Source organism: Hippoglossus hippoglossus, chromosome 5 (assembly GCF_009819705.1).
Source record: "Hippoglossus hippoglossus isolate fHipHip1 chromosome 5, fHipHip1.pri, whole genome shotgun sequence".
Lineage (NCBI taxonomy): Eukaryota > Metazoa > Chordata > Actinopteri > Pleuronectiformes > Pleuronectidae > Hippoglossus > Hippoglossus hippoglossus.
Window position 1 is genome coordinate 28,033,499 of NC_047155.1, and position 20,329 is coordinate 28,053,827.

The following is a 20,329-nucleotide window of genomic DNA, read 5'->3' on the forward strand; positions in this document are numbered from 1 at the left end:
ACGTTGCAGACGTCCCAGTGGACAGACAATTGCTTAAGAGTAGAGGGTGCATTTCTGTGTGGGAGTAGTCTGGGTAGAGACAGACAAAGGAGGAGAAAGTTAAGGACAAGAGAAGGATGGTAAAAATAAGAACTGACAAAGTGGTTTGTCAGGCACAAACTTAACATACAAACTTTTAGGACTGAACACAATCTTTGTTGTTGAACCACACTGAAGAAGCACATGAAGCTTTAGCACAAATGATGCTTTGTAATACAGTAAAATGACAGTAGCACACTGTGTGGCACAGTTAGTCAAGATTAGTTTACTCTTGTTATTTTGTAACTGCTGCTGCACTCAGAACATATGAAGAGTGGCCCTTACAGGTAAATGACTAATCCAGATGAAATGTTCAAGAATATTATACCAACAAAGCTGTTTTCTGAGCTGTCGTCCCAATTAGCAGGATTTCTCTTGGACATTCACAATCGTCAAAATCTATTACAAATAACCATTAACATTGTGGAGCCGAACATACAAAGAGGACTGAGACTGAATTCACAAGAGAGGCTGGGATAGTGGGACAGAGGTGAAACACACCAGGACTGGGAAGACAATCACAAGAGTGGGAAAACTAGACAATGACAGGAAGTAAAACAACTGGGAAATAAAATGAAAGTGATACCAACTTAAAATAACAAGAGTCCAAAAAGTCCAAAGAGTTCACACAATTACTGTCTTCATTCATAGATGAAAGTTAGCTTTTTAAAGGATTTGCTGTGAAGGCTACAGCCTCTGATCCACATGTCTTATCCAACTAGTTAATAACTCCTCTTGCTTCAGGAAGTTCATTGAATCTTAGTTTTTTTTCTCTTCTGACTATCAGCAATAATTTGCCGATGTTTCAATGCTCTACTTTCATTATAATGGATTTGTTTGATTCAAAAGGTTTGTTGAGATGGGTTGTTTGACTAATTGACAATGAGTAAGCGGGGAAATGGAGAACACAGCTGATACTGTTTGTTTCAAACTGGTACAGACTTAGTGGCAAAAGTCTGGCAATCGACACACACAACCACGTGGTCATTTGTGTAATGGACCACAGATGCGTTCTCGGCCCTTGGCTCTCTGAAGAGTGTGTCGTGATGACTGCTCTTTGGAGCTGCCAGGTCTTCACAGAAACACAACAAAAGACATAATGCAGACACACATGATGAGAACATTAGTAATGTTTAAAATGATTATAATGGATTATTATTATTATAAAAGATATGATGTATATCATGAAAGAGAGCATAACATTTTTTCAGACTGAACTTAGATGCCTGGTTTCTGGTGGAGCCAATGCTCTGTACATACAGTCACCGTGTTGAGATGGAGCAGACTCTCTCTTCCCTCAGCAGAAGGACATGATGGCCCTCACACAAACAGAAGAACAGGCAGCAGGGTTTCATTACCCGACTTATCTCTATGAAGTCTCTACAAAACATTTTACAAGCCATGGTTAAAAGTGTCCCCGTGAAGAGCAGGTGGAACAATATTTAGTCTGTTGGCAAAACATAATGAAGAGCAGCTGTTGATGTTTGAAAAGTGGAATTTTCACTTTACTCAACCACATTAAGGATAGTGATATATATATATATATTGATATTTCATAAAAGAAGCAGGGTGCAGGAAGTTTACAGTCATGGCATGAAAAAATAGTTCAACATATTGGCCAATACATATATATATATATATATATACACTACCGTTCAAAAGTTTGGGGTCACCCAGACAATTTCGTGTTTTCCATGAAAACTCACACTTTTATTTATCAAATGAGTTGCAAAATGAATAGAAAATATAGTCAAGACATTGACAAGGTTAGAAATAATGATTTTTATTTGAAATATTAATTTTGTTCTTCAAACTTTGCTTTCGTCAAAGAATGCTCCATTTGCAGCAATTACAGCATTGCAGACCTTTGGCATTCTAGCTGTTAATTTGTTGAGGTAATCTGTAGAAATGTCACCCCACGCTTCCTGAAGCACCTCCCACAAGTTGGATTGGCTTGATGGGCACTTCTTGCGTACCATACGGTCAAGCTGCTCCCACAACAGCTCAATGGGGTTGAGATCTGGTGACTGCGCTGGCCACTCCATTACAGACAGCATACCAGCTGCCTGCTTCTTCCCTAAATAGTTCTTGCATAATTTGGAGGTGTGCTTTGGGTCATTGTCCTGTTGTAGGAGGAAATTGGCTCCAATCAAGCGCTGTCCACAGGGTATGGCATGGCGTTGCAAAATGGAGTGATAGCCTTCCTTATTTAAAATCCCTTTTACCTTGTACAAATCTCCCACTTTACCAGCACCAAAGCAGCCCCAGACCATCACATTACCTCCACCATGCTTGACAGATGGCGTCAGGCACTCTTCCAGCATCTTTTCACCTGTTCTGCGTCTCACAAATGTTCTTCTGTGTGATCCAAACACCTCAAACTTTGATTCGTCTGTCCATAACACTTTTTTCCAATCTTCCTCTGTCCAATGTCTGTGTTCTTTTGCCCATATCAATCTTTCTTTTTATTGGCCAGTCTCAGATATGGCTTTTTCTTTGCCACTCTGCCTAGGAAGGCCAGCATCCCGGAGTCGCCTCTTCACTGTAGACGTTGACACTGGCTGTTTTGCAGGGTACCATTTAAAGAAGCTGCCAGTTGAGGACCTGTGAGGCATCTATTTCTCAAACTAGAGACTCTAATATACTTGTCTTCTTGCTGAGTTGTGCACCGGGGCCTCCCACTTCTCTTTCTACTCTGGTTAGAGCCCGTTTGTGCTGTTCTCTGAAGGGAGTAGTACACACCGTTGTAGGAAATTTTCAGTTTCTTCGCAATTTCTCGCATGGAATAGCCTTCATTTCTAAGAACAAGAATAGACTGGCGAGTTTCACATGAAAGTTCTCTTTTTCTGGCCATTTTGAGAGTATAATCGAACCCACAAATGTGATGCTCCAGATACTCAACTAGCTCAAAGGAAGGAAGTTTTATAGCTTCTCTCACCAGCAAAACAGTTTTCAGCTGTGCTAACATAATTGCACAAGGGTTTTCAAGGGTTTTCTAATCATCCATTAGTCTTCTGAGGCGATTAGCAAACACAATGTACCATTAGAACACTGGAGTGATAGTTGCTGGAAATGGGCCTCTATATACCTATGTAGATATTTCATTAAAAACCAGACGTTTCCACTTAGAATAGTCATTTACCACATTAGCAATGTATAGAGTGTATTTCTGATTAATTTAATGTTATCTTCATTGAAAAAAACTGTGCTTTTCTTTGAAAAATAAGGAAATTTCTAAGTGACCCCAAACTTTTGAACGGTAGTGTATATATATATATATACACTATACATATGGAGTAGGAAGGGAAAGACCACCAACACATTGGATATTATTTATTAAATATGTACAATTTTTTTTTTTCAAATGCTAATTTGTATGCACCGTTTTGGAATAAAGAGGTATTTAAAAAAAAATGTTTTTTGTATTTTTGTGCAGGAACTCTTTCTCAGCTAATAACAGCCAAGTACAGTATGGATCCTTTTTACATTTCTGTGTTTGCACAGATTCAAAAAGCCAGATACATATTGCAAAAAAACTAGATTATTAGGTAAACTATCATATGCCATATTGTTTGAAAATAGGCAGCTGTTTAGCCCTGCTTCCAATCGAAATGCAACGCTACACTAAAAATACTATAAACCATTAATGCCCTACAAACTTCATCCACAGAAATATATAATATTACTCATTAACTTCTTAATTTAGTAAAGCTAAAATGCCTAAAGATTCAATTGTGTAATCAGAATTAATAGGATTTACACTGTAATTTGGATAAATGATCCTCCTAAAGCTCATCTTTTGTATTCACCCCCCAGTTCTGGATACTAGCTTAAATCAGTAACAGTATTTTTTCAGTGTGTGGTGTTTATTGTTGTGTCTTTTATCAGTAATTGAGTTACAGTTTCTCAAAAAAGAAAAACAGAGTGCATTATGCAGATGTGCAGGAGGAGGTGTGTTGTATCAGCCTAATGTTCCACTGTTTCCCTTCTAACAGGAAAGACTTCAAGACTTCGAGACTTTGTCATCTGCACAACAATTACATACAGCAGTCGCTGGCAATGACATTCTCACAGGCTCCCTTCTAGCCATGCTCAAAAATATTTGAAAACCACACAAGCAAAAAAATCTAAAAAAATCGAATATACAAAATAAAATGAAATTTGTAAAATAAAATAAAACTAAAGTAATAAAATAATATATACACCTAAAATATAAATGAGTAGAATGAATGAATGAGAATGTAAGTAATACTGATTAGGTAGTGTAAATATTTCAAGGGTTCCCTGTGGAGGACTGTGTCTGTGCTCGGAGAGCGTATTGACACACGTGCAGAACCCGTGGACACTCACACATATGCAGTCGCACCAACACGTCTAAGATAAACAGTCTTCCCTTGGACATACATATTGATGAACACACAGGCATCACCCAATGCTGTATCCACCATCATGTACACAACATTCATGATAGATCACAGTAATTCTCCTGAAAACTGCAGCTTGCTGTGCTCCCCAAAGCCAATTCATCAGCCCAGACAATCTGCTCAATCGTTGCTAACTGAAACTCAATGCAGACATTAAGCACCTCCTGTCAGGCCATCAGCATGTAACCTTGAGCCTGTCTGAACACCATCAAACCAGCAGGAACACTGATAAGATACTGAATGTGTACATAAAATATACAGCTTCCTGTGCATGGCACTAATGGAATGCAGTGATGGTAAATGAGGTGTCTGGATTATTAATGCAGTTTAAATAGGTGTCTGTGGCCTGTGTCGGTGAGAGACAGCCATAGAGCATGATGAATTGAACTGGTCCTGTATGAGCAAACAACACTTTCGGGTTCTCCTCAGAAGAGCACCTGTGTAGACACAGTGTACAAATTCAGCTTGCAGATAAAGCATACACAGATTTGACTTTCAACTTGTCTCTATTGACTTTGTGAACATCTCTGCAGCAGCTCTCTTGATTTTAGCCCAGGCAACACGTTCCTGCAGCAGCGGGTGTGTGTCACTGAATCAGCTCCCTCAGTGGGCTGTGTCCTTCCTGTGGGATTTCACTAATTATCTTTAGTTTCGGGGGCTTTGAGTTAAATTGAGGAATTGCAGTGGCAGGACAGTACATTTACGTTGTTACTCGACTTAAGTACATTTTTGATGTGTCTGTATTTTACTTAAAGGGGACATAGCATGCAAATTCCACTTTGTTAGTGCTTCTACAGGTTAATGTGGGTATCTGGCATGTCTACCAACCCAAAAACTCTGGGGAAAAAACACTCGCGCGTTTTGTTATAGTTCCTCTAAGTCAGAAACGTCATGCTTGAGCGACTCGATTGCGCTTCCTGTGTATTGTGTTGTAACAAGGAACTGGAAGTCTCCCTACATGGTCTTGGCCCACCCCCCACCTCTCTTTCTCTCTCTGTCTGTCTGCTTGTGTGCTTGTAGTGGATGGGCAGAGGGGGACATTTAATTATGTGATTGGGAAAATTAAAACTCCAGGACAACAGAAGGGGAATACAAAGTATGGGATGCATATTTGATAATTTATATCATATAAAATATGTAATTTATATCGTTTAAAATCATGGGGGGAGAGGAGGGAGGGGGGAGCTGGCTCATTAGCATTTAAAGGAACAGGCACTCAAAACAGGTCACTCTGTGGAGGGCTGTTTTATACAGGGTAAAAAGGGTGCTGTTTTAAATGATCCTTGTGGTATTTTGACCAAAGTATGTTACAGACATTTCATTAAGACCCCAAGGAACCATATCAACTTGTGGTAAAATGGGCATGCTATGTCCCCTTTAAGTAGATTTATTATCAGGTACTTTTTAGTTTGACTCCTGTACATATATCAGCAGTACATTTTTATAATGAATTGCGTTTCATGTTCACGTTGTCATCAATAACAAGAGGGATAATGGTCAGTTTATCTACTCATTCCAGAAATCTGTCTATGTGGAAAGCATATCTCGAACCAGTGAGTCGAGTTTCACAAAACTTTGAATAAACAGGTGAACCGCTCTTTGTGCTTCAGGGTTCTGTCCAGACTTGCTGAGGCTCAATTACTGCCGGCCAATTATATAGTTTTAGAAAGAAAGCTGCAGCCACCAGTACCACAGGCCACGCCAGCAGCCCATTCCAAACAGGCAGGTTTACAGTGGGGACGGCAGTAATTGATCCAGCTGGCGGGTAACATCAGACCCCGCCTCCTTTACCAGCAGCTGTGCTGACTGGTGAAAAAGCACCTGAACTGGATTTGGAATCAGCCATTCATTTCTATGGTAACTGTTCTGTATTTATATATCACTTTTCTAGTCTTGATGACCACTCAAAGCTCTGAACAGTACAGTTTGTATCACCCATTCACACACACACATTCATTCAGTGCATCTATGTGCAGCACTTACTATCATACCTGACTCACACACTGCTGGCACAGCTGTTAAGGGCAGTTTGGGGTTCAATATCTTGCCCAAGGACACTTTGGCACACTGGGGTAGACTGAGATCAAACCGTCAAACCTCTGGTTAGTGGACGACCTACTTTACCTTCTGAGCCACAGCCGCATGACTAATATGACCATTAATATAATACGCACATGTCAGAGCATCAAATGTGTATTGCACTGAAAACAGTCCCTAACAATTGCAGTATTCACAATCATTTAATTACATCTACAGTGTCCAGCCGGCCTAAACTGAATGTTTTTTGAAAATTAAACTATAAAATTGATATATTTAAAGAATTTTGTCTTCACTGGTAGTTTTTTGTATTACAGGATCTGTTGACAACAGCTTTAATCCTTTAGGTCTGAACCACTCTTGAATCTTGAGGATGACCTGTGTCTTGGACCTACAATATAAATATCATATTGCGTTCACACCAGATCTTCGGCTTGAAATGGTCACACATATTCAAATGTAAAAGTGAATATTGTGGGTCAAAGTTCACCAAAGTGAAGCCACACTGCGGATTTGCTGTGCCACAAGAGACACACTTTTTGTATTCACCCCTTATGGACCGGAGCTGAAAGGGAGGCAAAGGTTCGCATTTGTTTGACTGGTGTGTTATTTGTATTTACTCATGATGCTTGTGTGGGAAACGCAAGTAAATACAACCCAAGAATATTTGTCCAGTCTAGTACGGAAAAGAGGAGAGGAGGACTTCTGGCTGAAGTGACTACAAATGCTGCATTGTGCATATTTGTGGAAACCGATCCAAGATCAATACATCTCAAATCTTCAATTATAATAGTATTTACTATCTTTATGTGCCCATATTTTATAAAGTAGCTCATGACCAAACCAGATGCAGCCTCCTGTGCATTATGTTTGTGTGTGTGAGCAGTTGTCAAATCAAATGCTTCCACACTGGGTTCGATGAATTATGAATCTGAACCTGATTTCATCATTACCTTCTTAATTGCAATATTTAAATTGGTTATTACAGCTGGTATTTTACTTTGTGTTACTCATTCACATACAAGGATTCAGCATCATGGGCGGTTAGGGGTTCAATGTCTTTGCAGAGGCTAAGTCAGCGACTTTGCAACATTAGATGTGTCAAGACACTCTGGTTCTCACAAGTATTGAGTGTGGGCATGTGTGTGTCAGCAGGGGTTCAAATGGGCTGGAGGTCTCAGTGGAAACAGTGTCCAATAACATGTATCTAAAGTGAAGCCAGTGTAAAAACAGTAATATGATGTGTCGTATACAAACGGACCCTGGTTCAAGGGTGGTGTCAGACAGTGTTGTACAACAGAGCAGCCGGAGCAACCTGAGTAAGGTATGAAGAGTTATCAAGATGGAAAACGCCGAACACATTTTTCTGCCAATGGGATTTTGGCCCCTGGGCAAAACTTTAAAATGGACAATTCTTGCAAATTTATAGCTCCAGAGTTCACCTGGTTTTGTTTAATTCTCTTTGAACATCTCTGGTTCCGTGGCAAGAGAGCAAACACTATCTGCTGATGAGGACTGTGTTTTCTGTTTGAAAGCTCCATCAAAGCTCCTACACTGACTTGGAGTTTTACTTTTTTTGTAAAATTCCAATAAGAGTTACATTTACCTTTCAGTCAGCCAGCTCATGTGGACTGGATTAAAATATCAATGTAGAATGTGTACAGAGTTTGAAGTCTAGGCTGTGACCTCATCACTCCCCACAGAGAAACACCGAAAAGCTGACATTAAAACTGTTTAAAGTCAGCATCCATTAAAGTGGTAATTTTAGGCTAAGATGAAATACATAATGTATTGAGTCCAACACAGGCAGAGTAGAGAAAACGGCATTGAGAGCAGTCAGTATAATACGACTTCACTCATAATGGTTGGTAAAGATGATGTAGACACGTTTGCTTCTTTTCACTTTTATTTGTAAATGCATCTTGGATAGGACAAAGAAAAAAATATATAATATATTCATATGTACTGAAATGTTAACTTATATACACATTTAGGTTTAAACTACAAATCTTCACAAGCACTCATTTGTTTTAAGATATGGTATCAGAATAGTCTCTGTGCCTTTTTCCCGGATGCAGCGATGGTCACTCCTGCATATTTACATACATTCATAGGATGCGATAAAACACCTGTGTTGGCACAAGCATTGACAATTCAAAAATTGAATGAAAGGAATGATGCACAATGTGCCCCTGCATGTTGTCCCCTTAAATACATGAACTTCGATGGACGGCACCGTCACTCCCCTACATATTCACAGCGGGGTGTGCTACACGTAGAAAACAATATTTGACAGCATTTGGGGCATTTGAAGGTGTGTCATGGCCTCGAGAAGGTTGTTGTGACTACATTTCCCCAGAAGCTTGTCCTCCTGGTAGTTCAGCACCATGGTGTGTAGTGTGTCCTCTGATGTCACCTCAGCTGAGGTGGAAGGCTGTCCAAGTCGCTCCATTAACAGATAAAGCGGAGCTGAGGCAGCTTTTGTGTCAAGTCGATAGAAAAATATCGTTCAAATACTGATGGCAGACTGAAACATTCGGTTCTGTGGCTGTGCACAGAGGGACACGGGCCACTGCATGAGACCATTTCACCAGTCACCTGATTAACATGTGGAAAACACTGAAAAGCCTGATTTTCAAAACCATTTGGCTCTGTGGTACAGTAAGGCCAGAAAATTGATAAAAATACAAGACCAGCATGTAGGTACATATGATAGCTTAATAAAAGGACAACAAAGAACACTTAACACTGATCAGAAGGCTGATTTGACAATCACTGTGCGCTTAGCCTTCGAGCTGTGTTTAACTTTTTGCATTTCTTGTGTTGCTGTGTCATTCTCTCTCTTGAGTCTCAGCAGGTTTACAAAGTTGCCGTAAAAATGTAAGCAGAGTCAAAAGTAGGACAAAGACCCCTCACAGGCCCGTGAAGCCCAGAGAGAGTAATTCTGACTCTGATAGTAACTAATAGGGATCCCAGTGAACTTCAGTCACACTTCCTTTACATTGCATAACACGAGGAATGTGCAAGACGTTGGCAGCTTTCAGGAAGATAAAGGCAGTTGTTTTTATCCAGGTAGAGTGGACAGACAAGGCTACTACCAAGTCTACCACATAATCCAGACTGAACGTCTTATCTTCTGCTGGGGCAGGAGATAAAGACGGGACAAACATACCAACAGCAATAACATCCAGCTTATTACAGACAGGATGGTCAACTGTGTTGTGGCTTTGATACAATAAATTAGAACAATCACAGACTGCTGAAATAAAAAGCAAGACTCCTTTCCACTCCCACACTGCTCATGTGGCTTATGTCTGTATGAGAGTGATCCCAGCATTCCCAGGGTTCCCAGAGATCCCAGTGACGCGAGCAGGGCCTCAGTTTGCTGCGCGAACTGTCCGACTGCTTCGTGGAAAGCGGTGGACTTTGATGTGTTTTGACAGGTGGTCGCTGCGGGCAAACTTCTTCTCACATACAGGACACTGGTAGGGTTTGACCCCTGAGTGGGACCGCCGGTGTCGGGACAGCTCATCCGACCGTGAAAACCTGGAAGAAAGAAAAGGAGGTGTGGATTCAGAGTCAGACGTCTAGAACAGGAATCATGGATCTGATGATTTTAGATTCAACTTGTGGATACACATTCAAATTAATTCAACAGCAGCCAATCATGTAGCACAGGCAGGAGGGGAAGGTGTGTTTGCAGTTTACACCAACACTTTGATCCTATTTATGATTTGGTCCAGTGCCTCAATGAAAGAAAAGAGAGAAGTAGCACAAAATAAAGCAGCACATTGTGCTCTACAGTGCTCTTATAGAACTGATGTAATGGATAGCATGGCAGTTTGAGTTGGTTAACTGTTCATCAGAGATTTACCTCTGCCTTGTTGAATTTAGTTAGAAATGTAGTTGTGACACGATCACCAAACATAGTGCATGAAAGGTTACTCTCGCAGTTTGTTCAGAACAACTAGCGAACACAATATGCTACAGACAGAAGGTTTGTGCTACCTAATGCTAAGACAAGTGTGATACAGAACGTATAGAGCCATGGTCAGGTGGACTTCATTTCCAATGCATATTGTTCAGGAGAGCATTAAAGAGCGGTTCATATTTTAGTTTAAACGGCCTCTCCAAATAACTCAGTATAAACAGTATTTGACTTGTGTCTTTGTTCAAACTGGCAAAAGATAATACATGGATTAGGGTGAAAGTAGAAATATAATAACCTTGTTTCCTTGGAATTGAATTTAAGTGGGAATTGTGCATGATGGGTAAAACCAACATTTTTTGTTAAGAATTATTACTTAACTGTGTGAAGGAAAAGGGGAAATTATGCTTATGCTGGTGCTAATGGGGATCCTCATAAAGAAAGATATTCCAATATCCATCCATCCATTATATAGTATGTTCCTACATGATGCAGCACACTTGTTTTGTTCATTCATCAAACAAAGTCTCTCCTGATGGAATTGTTGTTCTTTTCACATGGAAACTATTCATCTTTACTCAGTTACCCAGAGAACATAATGCAAGAAGTGATGAAAACCTTGATCTTTCCATCGCTCTCACACTATTATTTTGTACTGCGTTCTGGCAACCTCTCTGATTTTCCTTAACACGGACCCCTAATGACTGCAGTGGCCATTTCTCAGGAAGGCGATTCAACAGCATCAATTTCTTTTTCGCGAGCAAGCATCACAGGCTGATGCGACAAGTTGCCTGTAACTCGTGGACAAGCTAAACGTCGCAGCAGCAGGTTTGGCATGTGAGGAAAACGCTACCGGGCTGGAGCCACAGGGACAACAGCTCCACGGCTTCTTCCCAGCAACCTAGTTCTCTGACAGTGACTGTCCCCAGCCACACTTTGCATCCCAGATGTTGCTCCACTGACCTGCCAAGATGATGAATTGATATGATTCCACACTGTAATTAAGCAACCTCACTTGGGGAGCTGCAGTAGAAACTTGCTGTACTCTCCGTCATATGCAGATACAACAAGGTTACGGCTCAGAGCTGGAGAAAAGTGGCTGCAGTAATAGACGTGATAAAGATACACGAAGCATCAGACAATAGTTTATACAGGGAGACACAGCCAGTAATAACATTCTTATAGCACCCGAAACACCTACCCCATGCTTGCTAGTTCTTTTACTCAAATAACTAACTGTATGGTTGGATCTCATGGGAAGCAGCACAAATATCACAGGATATATTAACTGTACTGTGGAGCGAGTAGTCAGCGTCATCACCGCAGGATGGATGTGGGATGAAATTTCACACATGAAAATAAAGAGGTTGCTGGCATAACCAAGTGTTTTAAATCATGCACTGCCTTCCAGTAAACCACGTGCATCCCAATCTGATCTACAAACTGGTCTACGTAGTTTGTATGGATGGTCTCATGATGTGGAAGAGTAACACTGCCACTGCCACTCTGAAGCCTGACATTCCAACATCTGGTTCAGATCTGTTGCTATGTGAGAGAACAAAACAATGACAGGATTTATAACGCTTCATCTGCTCTCAGTCCCAACGGCATCGATTTGAAGCTGCTCGCTCTCTATTAAAGGGATTTGTTTCCATCTCATGTGAGCTAATGTCTAAAAGACTGTATATAGATTTCTGCAAATTAAAAAGCATCCATAAAGGCAGACACTGCAGAGTGATCTGGAGAGGCAGGCAGGAGGGAAAAGCAAGTCAGCACACACAAAAGCACAAACACACACACATTAGCTCATCCAACCATACCAACGGAGACCCTGGCTTCATTCCTACAACAGTCAGCTTGAAGCAGTTGAGTAACAACACGTGGGCTTGATGATGTCCTGCTCTGTATCAAACAACCTGGGGACAACTTATCGTTTTTGTGCCTCCTGAAGTTATGTTTTTGGGTTGGCTCTCTCTCCCTCCCTCCATCCCAGTCTCGTGAACGCGATGGCTCAAACATTGTGATGGAATTTTTTCACATTTGGCAGAAACACACTTTCAGATCAAACTCATTCGATTTTGGTGTTCAAATGTTGTTAGACAAGGTCCATGTGACCTCACAACACATTGTTGGACATAACTCAAGAATAAATTAACTTATTATGATTAAACAGACCTAATTCATTTCATTAGATTCATTCATGGCTTTGCAAAGTTACTCTAAAACTGTTCCATAGTTCAACTTAGACAGAAAAAAGACAGATCCTCAATGAATCCACTGTAGATCACACATTTTGTCCCAGTGTCATTACAACTGCAACAGGAATAGCGTCATGACAAATCATCTTCTCATTTAGAGGCTATAGCACAATAAAAATCACTTCACAGAATGAGGGTCAATAACCAAGAACTGTTCAGAATAATAGGGCTCCATAAGTTGAGTAAATAAAGTTAATAATACTTCATTTAAAAACATTATGAATCTTTTAACAGACACCAATATTTACAAAATGTTAGGATCCTGATAAATGATGTCAATGTTCTGACAATATCTAACCAGTAACACCATCTACTAAACTTGGAATAAAGATTTTAGGAAGTGGATCTTCTTGGGATCTTCCGATGTTGTTATAGATTTAATTATACAGTAGCACAATCAGTTCATCTTTCCATCGGACCATTCCCTCCCTGTTCCTCCTCTATGTGTGGAACCCTGACCGATCCCTCTCTTCCCTTTCATGCAGTATGGCAGCCTGGACGTTCCCAGTCCACAGTCATGGTTACTATTCAACACTTTTTGTTTGTTCGCTCCACTTCCTCACTCACCCCTTCAAGTGATTGTGTGCAAAACTGAAAATCTCACTTACTCTCGGCTGCAAACTCTAGTCGCTTGCATCTCGCAGACTTTTCCCAGCCTTTTTTTTCCCTTTGGCTGGCCCCCTCATTTAGCCCATCACATACAGTGAGTTATACACACACACACACACACACACACACACACACACACACACACACACACACACACACACACACACACACACACTGGTTCTCACACACACACTCACTTCCATCCAAACTAGATCCTGCCTTTTGTGTACAGACAAGAGCCCTTTGTTAGTTGGAGCACACAGCCTGGATTACTACCACAGATTTCTCCGCTCATGTATTGGGACACACTTGTGCAGCATGACAAGAACAAGTGGCAGGTTGCCAGTTGGGTTCTATGGACCTACATCAATCTTTTATGGGATATTAATGATCAGCCAGTACCTGCATGCAAACAAAGGTTTATAAATAGCTGCACGCACATGTTTTTTCATTCTGATTGAAATCATTCCTTTTGAAGATTTTGGGATAACTGTTTACTGGTGATTTATTCTGCATTTCATAGGAACAGCTGTGTGACATCATGCAATAATCTTCTTAATCTGCTATCATATCTTTTAGCACGTGTTGATCAGCTTGCTGGAGAGCGGAGAAACAGACGTTAGCCAATATTGGCCTATCGCAGGTATCCTGTTGGCATGTATGTTGTTCGACATGAGGTGAAGAATATAAAAATTTGATTTTTTTCATTTATATAATCTTGGCGGCATTGGCGGCAAAATACAATATCAGAAGAAATCTGAACAAAAGGGTACAAGTAAACGTGCATTCGAGCCAGTCTCACTGACGGACCTGATGTCAACTCAAGACATTTTAATGAGCAAAGAAGTTGTCTCACTGATGAAGATGCCCAAGTTGTCTCTCTGCCTCTTTCCATTGCACACAGCAGGTTCCTAATGAGATCTTGCTGCTTTATACTTCGCAAACAAAAAAATACACATACACGTGCACTCATACTGCCCCAGCAATTGCACAGCTGTCGGGTCTCAACAGGAGGTTCCCATGTTGTGCCCATGTGACTCCAGCCCATATGCTCTGTCCCAGATTTAGTTTACATCCTTAAAAAAATGGCACCCCAGCTATTCTTGCACATTCCAGATATCTTGCCGCCTGAGAAGAAGTGTGACTGCGCACCCAGGTCCACTTCCTCACATTATTGCAAGTAACACTTACAAGGCTGCATGACAGCTGCCAAGAGCTCTTCAGCTCCAGTGCTTAGTAAAAAGAGAGTGAGGGTTTTTCTTGGCTTTTCTATAAAAGACCCTTGAATAACTTTGTGTTTCTTCATCATTGCTGAAACATGAAATAGACACGCCACAGACAGAAGCACAGGAAAGTCTTCCATATTACCACTAATGACATTCATGTTAACTAGATGCTTTTGTGTGTGTGTGTGTGTGTGTGTGTGTGTGTGTGTGTGTGTGTGTGTGTGTGTGTCTTGGGGGGGGGGGGGATAATGGATGTCCCTCAATGTCACAAGTCAGTTCAAGAGTCAGTTAAAATCTGCACTAGCAACATGACACTTTGTACAACATATACACATGTCCCCCTGACATATAATTACTGCTGCTTCCAGATAGGACACGCCAAGTAATGGGGGTTAAGCCCCTTTTAAACACCCTGCTTACTGATGTTATTGCCAAGTTCTGTGAATAAACAAATCTTTAAACAGGCTTTTTATAACCAGTCATAAATATGAGTCAATCGCGTATTGTAATCTTCACAGATAACAAACACATAAACATTCAAAGCTGCGGTGCGGAAGTAGTTGTGCATGGGCAGAGATCATTCTGTCTGTGAGGTGAATGTTTAATTTTGTCAAACAGTGGCCTGCATGTTAAGACGTATGTAGAAACACATTCAATCACTCAGTTCACACTTCCCTCCGCAGTACCCACCTCCATCCACAGCCCTGCCAGTTGCAGGCGAAAGGCTTTTCCCCCGTGTGCCTCCTCAGGTGGGCCTTGAGGTGGCTACTCTTGGTGTACATCTTGGTGCAGCCAGGAAAGGTGCATTTGTGCATTTTGATCAGATCTGCCACTGGATTCTTCTGGAACTTTTGACCTCCAACAAGAATCCCTGATCCCTGGCTGGCTGAGCAACCCCCAGGCCCCAGAGGCTTGGCTGCGATGGGGACAGGAGCAATGCGTACAAACTTGGAGGAGATGTGAAAGTTAGGAGATGGCACGATGTGGGGCACCAGCGCAAATGTCTGACCTTGGATGTTGACTAGCAACTGTGCAATTTTGATGTCTGTTGCTGGGGGAGGCTGTGGTGGCTCTGCTACTGGGGCAAGAGGTGCCACTGTGGGCTCCTGCTTGATTTGAAGGGGCTGAATCTGTAGGACGACAGGCATTCCACCACTGTCCACTGATGAAGGTTTCTTGACTGGTGTATTCTTGGTCCCAGTTCTGGATTCATGTGGGGGGTTAACTAATGTAGCTTTGGACTCACTGGAGGCAGCAGTGGCCAGGTCAGTGTTGCTGGAGGTTGGGACAGTTTGGTCTGAATACTTGGTCTCTGATTCTACCTTATAATCAGAGGATGCCTCCCTGCACCACTCCAGACCAACGTCTAGACCAAGAGCTTCCTCCAGTCCCACTCCCAACTCTGAGCAACCCTCTCGGATCTCCTGCTTCATTGTCACCACATCCATATTCTCCTCCAGGAATTCTTCAATTTCTTCCAGAGTGGGCTGAAAGGACCCTACAAGTCGTTCTTCTGTCTTCACATTGGACCAGTTGAGAAAATCAAAATGTTCCTCCTTTACGGGCTCACATTTGGAGGGCTCATCTCTCCGTGAGTCCCAGAGCAAAGTGGATAAAGGTATAGGTGTCACAGACCCTGCCGGGACACTGTTGGCACCTCCTAAAGAGGCTTGGGACAGCAGGTGGTCCAGGATGCTATCCTGGCTCTCAGCACTGGAGTTGCTGCCATAGCTTGAGCTGAGCACTTGGGAGTCTGGGCTGGAGCAGGAACGAGGGCTGGACGATTCGCTCAGGTCGTCCTCCGAAAGCGGTGACGGCATCACCTGGTAGGACCCCAGGTCTGTCACCATGTCAGACAGCCAGTAGGTCGGTGGAGAGCCACTGTGAGGAAGAAAAACCTCCTTGCTCGCTGGGAAGTTATCTACCATTCCTGGCTAGTGCCAAACCTCAGTCTCTTGTTGGATTCAGAGTCTGTGTTTAGAATGATTTTTTAAGAGAATTATTCCTTCTGCATCTGGGAAAGTCAGGCCAAACACACCCAGGTCACCAAGGTCACTTTTCCCAAACGTGTGGGATAGTGAAACACCTGGCGTTCTCTCTCAGAGTGGAAAAAGTAAACGAAACAATCCAAGGTCTCCAGTCAGGATACACTTCTCTAAATAGAAAAAAAAACAGACAGAAAGAAATCTGTTAATCTCGATCCCACATGTGCCTGCTGCTCAAATTTTAAATATGGCCTGACCTAAAAAAAGAGTATTGGAAAATCTTGAGAAATGCCTGACAAGGTGCCATTTCCTTCAATCCATCTGTCAGGCAGTACACTCTGCAGCCACGCCATAATATCAATGACAAAGCACAGTGTAGGTCGTCTACCCTCGGACATGACCCACAGGAGCATAACAGCAGCAGCGTACCAGACATTCATCACCATGGTAACAACAACAAGCACATGGTTAAGGATGTGGAATGGTCATTGAGTAAAGAAACACTGAAATTGAAATGACCTCCTGAGGGAAAAAGTCTTCTGTTATGATATCTATCCACTTTGTTTCTCTATATATTATGTTCCTTAACTTCCTCCTTTACTTGCATCATAATGACTGTGGCTGCTAGAATAACAATAAACATAACTCTCGGTCAAAGTAAGCAGCGTGCACAGACGACTGTTAAGCATCACTTGAACAGTTAACCCTTGAATTGCTTGACCCCTTATTGAGGACATATGAGCTATGGATAGTCTAACAAAAAGTGATGTTCTCAAAATGACCATATTGAGGTAAAATATAAAAAGTGCATTCATACACATATATTTTCATAATGTTGGCACTATTTCCTCTACATTTTCCCTAGTTTTGTACGTCCACAACTCCACACCAGAAAGGTCTGCATCCAATATCACTCTGCTGTGGGGGAAATGCTCTGTCTTGCTTTTATTTATTGAAACAATCACAATTGTTTGGGGTCTTTGGCAGCACTCAGCACGTGATGCAGTGATGTTGCCCACTGCTATCTGAGGTAGGTGTTGTTTAAGTGAAAATGTGCAAATTGCGATGCAAATTCCTTGCAAGAAAAATGTCACAAAAAAGAGAGTAGGTAAAAGACATATATTGTAGGTCTGTAATTGCAGCTTGGAGGTTCCTCTTGTTGATCTCCATAGTGAAGTGGATATTGAAAACTAGTGGTCAGAAGCAGAAGAGGAGGAGAAGGCACCTGAAATTGGCACCATATGACGAGTTTATACCCACAGCCAGACTAAGTCAGACTAATAATACATCACTACAGGCTTTACTTTACTTTCCTATCACATGATTCAAGAGTTTTATTGACTGCATGTTACTTAAAGTCATCTTCTTTTCTAATAGAAGTGATTTAATTTTCTTTTAATATTGTTTAGATTCATACTTTTTAATCTCCTTGTTATTTGTGTCGGGATTGTTTCTTATCTCTTTTATTGTGGCCAGTTTAAGTGACTTAAAGATTAGTAGTTTACAGTTGTCTATAAAAATTACACTATCTTCTTCCACTTTATCGCATTTTGATGATGTCTTACTCTGGAATTCATAGGTTATTTTCCAGAGAGAGTCGGTCATACCCCCCTCCTTTATCCACCCTCCCGCTTCCACCTCCTCCCCCCTTTCCAGGGGCCCCTACATGGTCTCAGTGACCGAGAGTAAACCCAGGCTGAGGGGGAAGAAAAAAACACTGTCAACATTATTATCAGAAAACACGCATGGGGCAGTAGGCAGCAGTGTGCTGCACAGATCCGCAATTACAGAGCATTAAAGCAGCCACGTCACCAAGAGAGAAATATGTAGGTGCAGAATGCAGGTTGGGCCACATGTGATGGTCATGGACAAGTTATGTTACTATTATTGAAATGTGTATTTACAAAATGTATAATTCATCTAAAGTACAAATTATAAATCATCAATGCCGGTTCATCTCAACAAAATATGATCTGCCTATGTTAGAATAACAACAACAACAATTGCATAACAGTGCTCCGCTCCAGCGGCCACGTTTCTCAGGCAGCGTGGGTCAGCAGCTCCGAGAGCCAAACTCGGTTCATTCATTTACATCGTGTCGTGAATCTTCTGCACAGCCACACGAGAGCCTCCCGTGGAGCCACTGACCCGCAGGCTGCACACTGGCCGAGCCCCGTGTGGTCCTGACCGTGCGCTGGGCTCCGGCCCGCGCGTCTTAACGCACGGCGGGTTGGCGCGCGTCTCCGCTCTCAACGTAAACATGTTTTCGTCCAGGCTGCTGCAGCACGGGCTGTGGCACGGAGAGGAAACACGCGCACGCTGCAGCCCGGAGCCGCCGCGAACGGGGAGAATAAAGCTCTGCACTCACCTCACAGCAAATACATTCCCAATGCAAAAGGCGCGGGGGGGGTTTGTTTATATCCGCAGTGTGTAACCGGAGCAGGATTTAACCTTGAGACTCGCCATACAGCAGCAGCAGCAGCAGCAGCAGCAGCGTACGTCTGGACTGATCGCTCACCGAGTTGTACTATATGACCGTCACATGACTGCCAGTGTGCTCCTGAGGTGCTGTAGTGAGAAATAAGGGGCTGCTGCTACTGAAGGCTCGTCCCCGCTCCGCAGCCCCATTGGACGGCCGTGCTGGGGTGGAGGCGGGTCGTCCGGTCTGTCAGTCAATCTCACTGACGCTGCGCTGCGTGGAACAACATGTGGGCCGCGCAGTTGTGACCTGTCAACACCACAGACAACACGCGCACAGGACGGGGACAGGAACTTCTGTTGGATCATGTGGATGATCCCAGTCTGAAGCAGATCAGATTCATATTCTGATTTTATCTGAAGGATTCTGTGAATTAAGCAGAGCTGCGTATGAGTCTTAGCTCGAGGTAGTTTTTTAAGTTAAAAAACAAACCACATAGAGATGACATAAAAACAGAAAATAGTACAAGGAGGGAAAAGGGGAAACTGTGGCTTATTTGTTTGTCTCTAATAAAACAATATTGATTGATGTCTGGACTCAAGTCCAACAGGGCAAGTCAGAGTTCCATCACTAAAATCACACACACACAGATCACAGATAAGATAAGATGAGTCCCAAAACGGGGAAATCTGCTGTGTTACAGCAAGAGGACAGTCCAAAAACTGACATCAGTAAACGTTATAATAAGTAAACATGCAATACAACCGCAAGGAAATATAACAATACAGTATAAACACAATATATATATTAAAAACCTGATCATAGGGGCCTTAACTGAGACAACACTGAGTGGCACAAGGTACTCATCTTGTTTAGGAAATTTCTGTGAACTCATAAAGTGTGATGATTATAATCTCCATTCAATTGTCAATTCACTTTCATTTGTATAGTGCCAAATCATAACATACATTATCTCAAGGCACTTAACATATTAAGTTCCAGATCATAAAAATAATAGAGAAACCCCGACTGTTCCCACAATGAGCAAACACTTTGGCAACTGTGAAGAGAAAGAATTCCCTCAATAACTGAGTCTGGTTCTGCTACAGGTTTCTTCCATCTGCCTCGACCGCATGGGGTTTTTCTATATTTTTCTTCTGTATTTTGTAATTTATTTATTTATTTTCATTTTATACTGATATGGACCTAGAAGTCTGAAATAAAGCTCCATTAAACAAACTGAATTATGGCATTTCAATATTTTGAATCAATTCTTTAGTTTCATGACAACCGGGCTGAAGGTGATATGAGTGAAAGCTCCGGATCAACCACTAAAAGGACCTTGTGGTGAGACAAGATCAAGAA

The 20,329-nt window shown here is 41.9% G+C and overlaps 1 protein-coding gene across 1 annotated transcript; it reads right to left on the reverse strand.

Annotated features, from left to right (window-relative positions):
* Positions 1–8,427: 8,427 nt before the first annotated feature.
* Positions 8,428–19,099, reverse strand: LOC117760924 (Krueppel-like factor 15). Its single transcript, XM_034584346.1, has 3 exons — positions 18,914–19,099; positions 15,251–16,715; positions 8,428–10,085 (listed from the first exon to the last, which is right to left on the reverse strand). The coding sequence occupies exons 2-3, from the start codon at positions 16,486–16,488 to the stop codon at positions 9,917–9,919; spliced, it is 1,407 nt and encodes a 468-aa protein (XP_034440237.1). The 5' UTR covers positions 16,489–16,715; positions 18,914–19,099; the 3' UTR covers positions 8,428–9,916.
* Between the last annotated feature and the right edge of the window lie 1,230 nt (positions 19,100–20,329).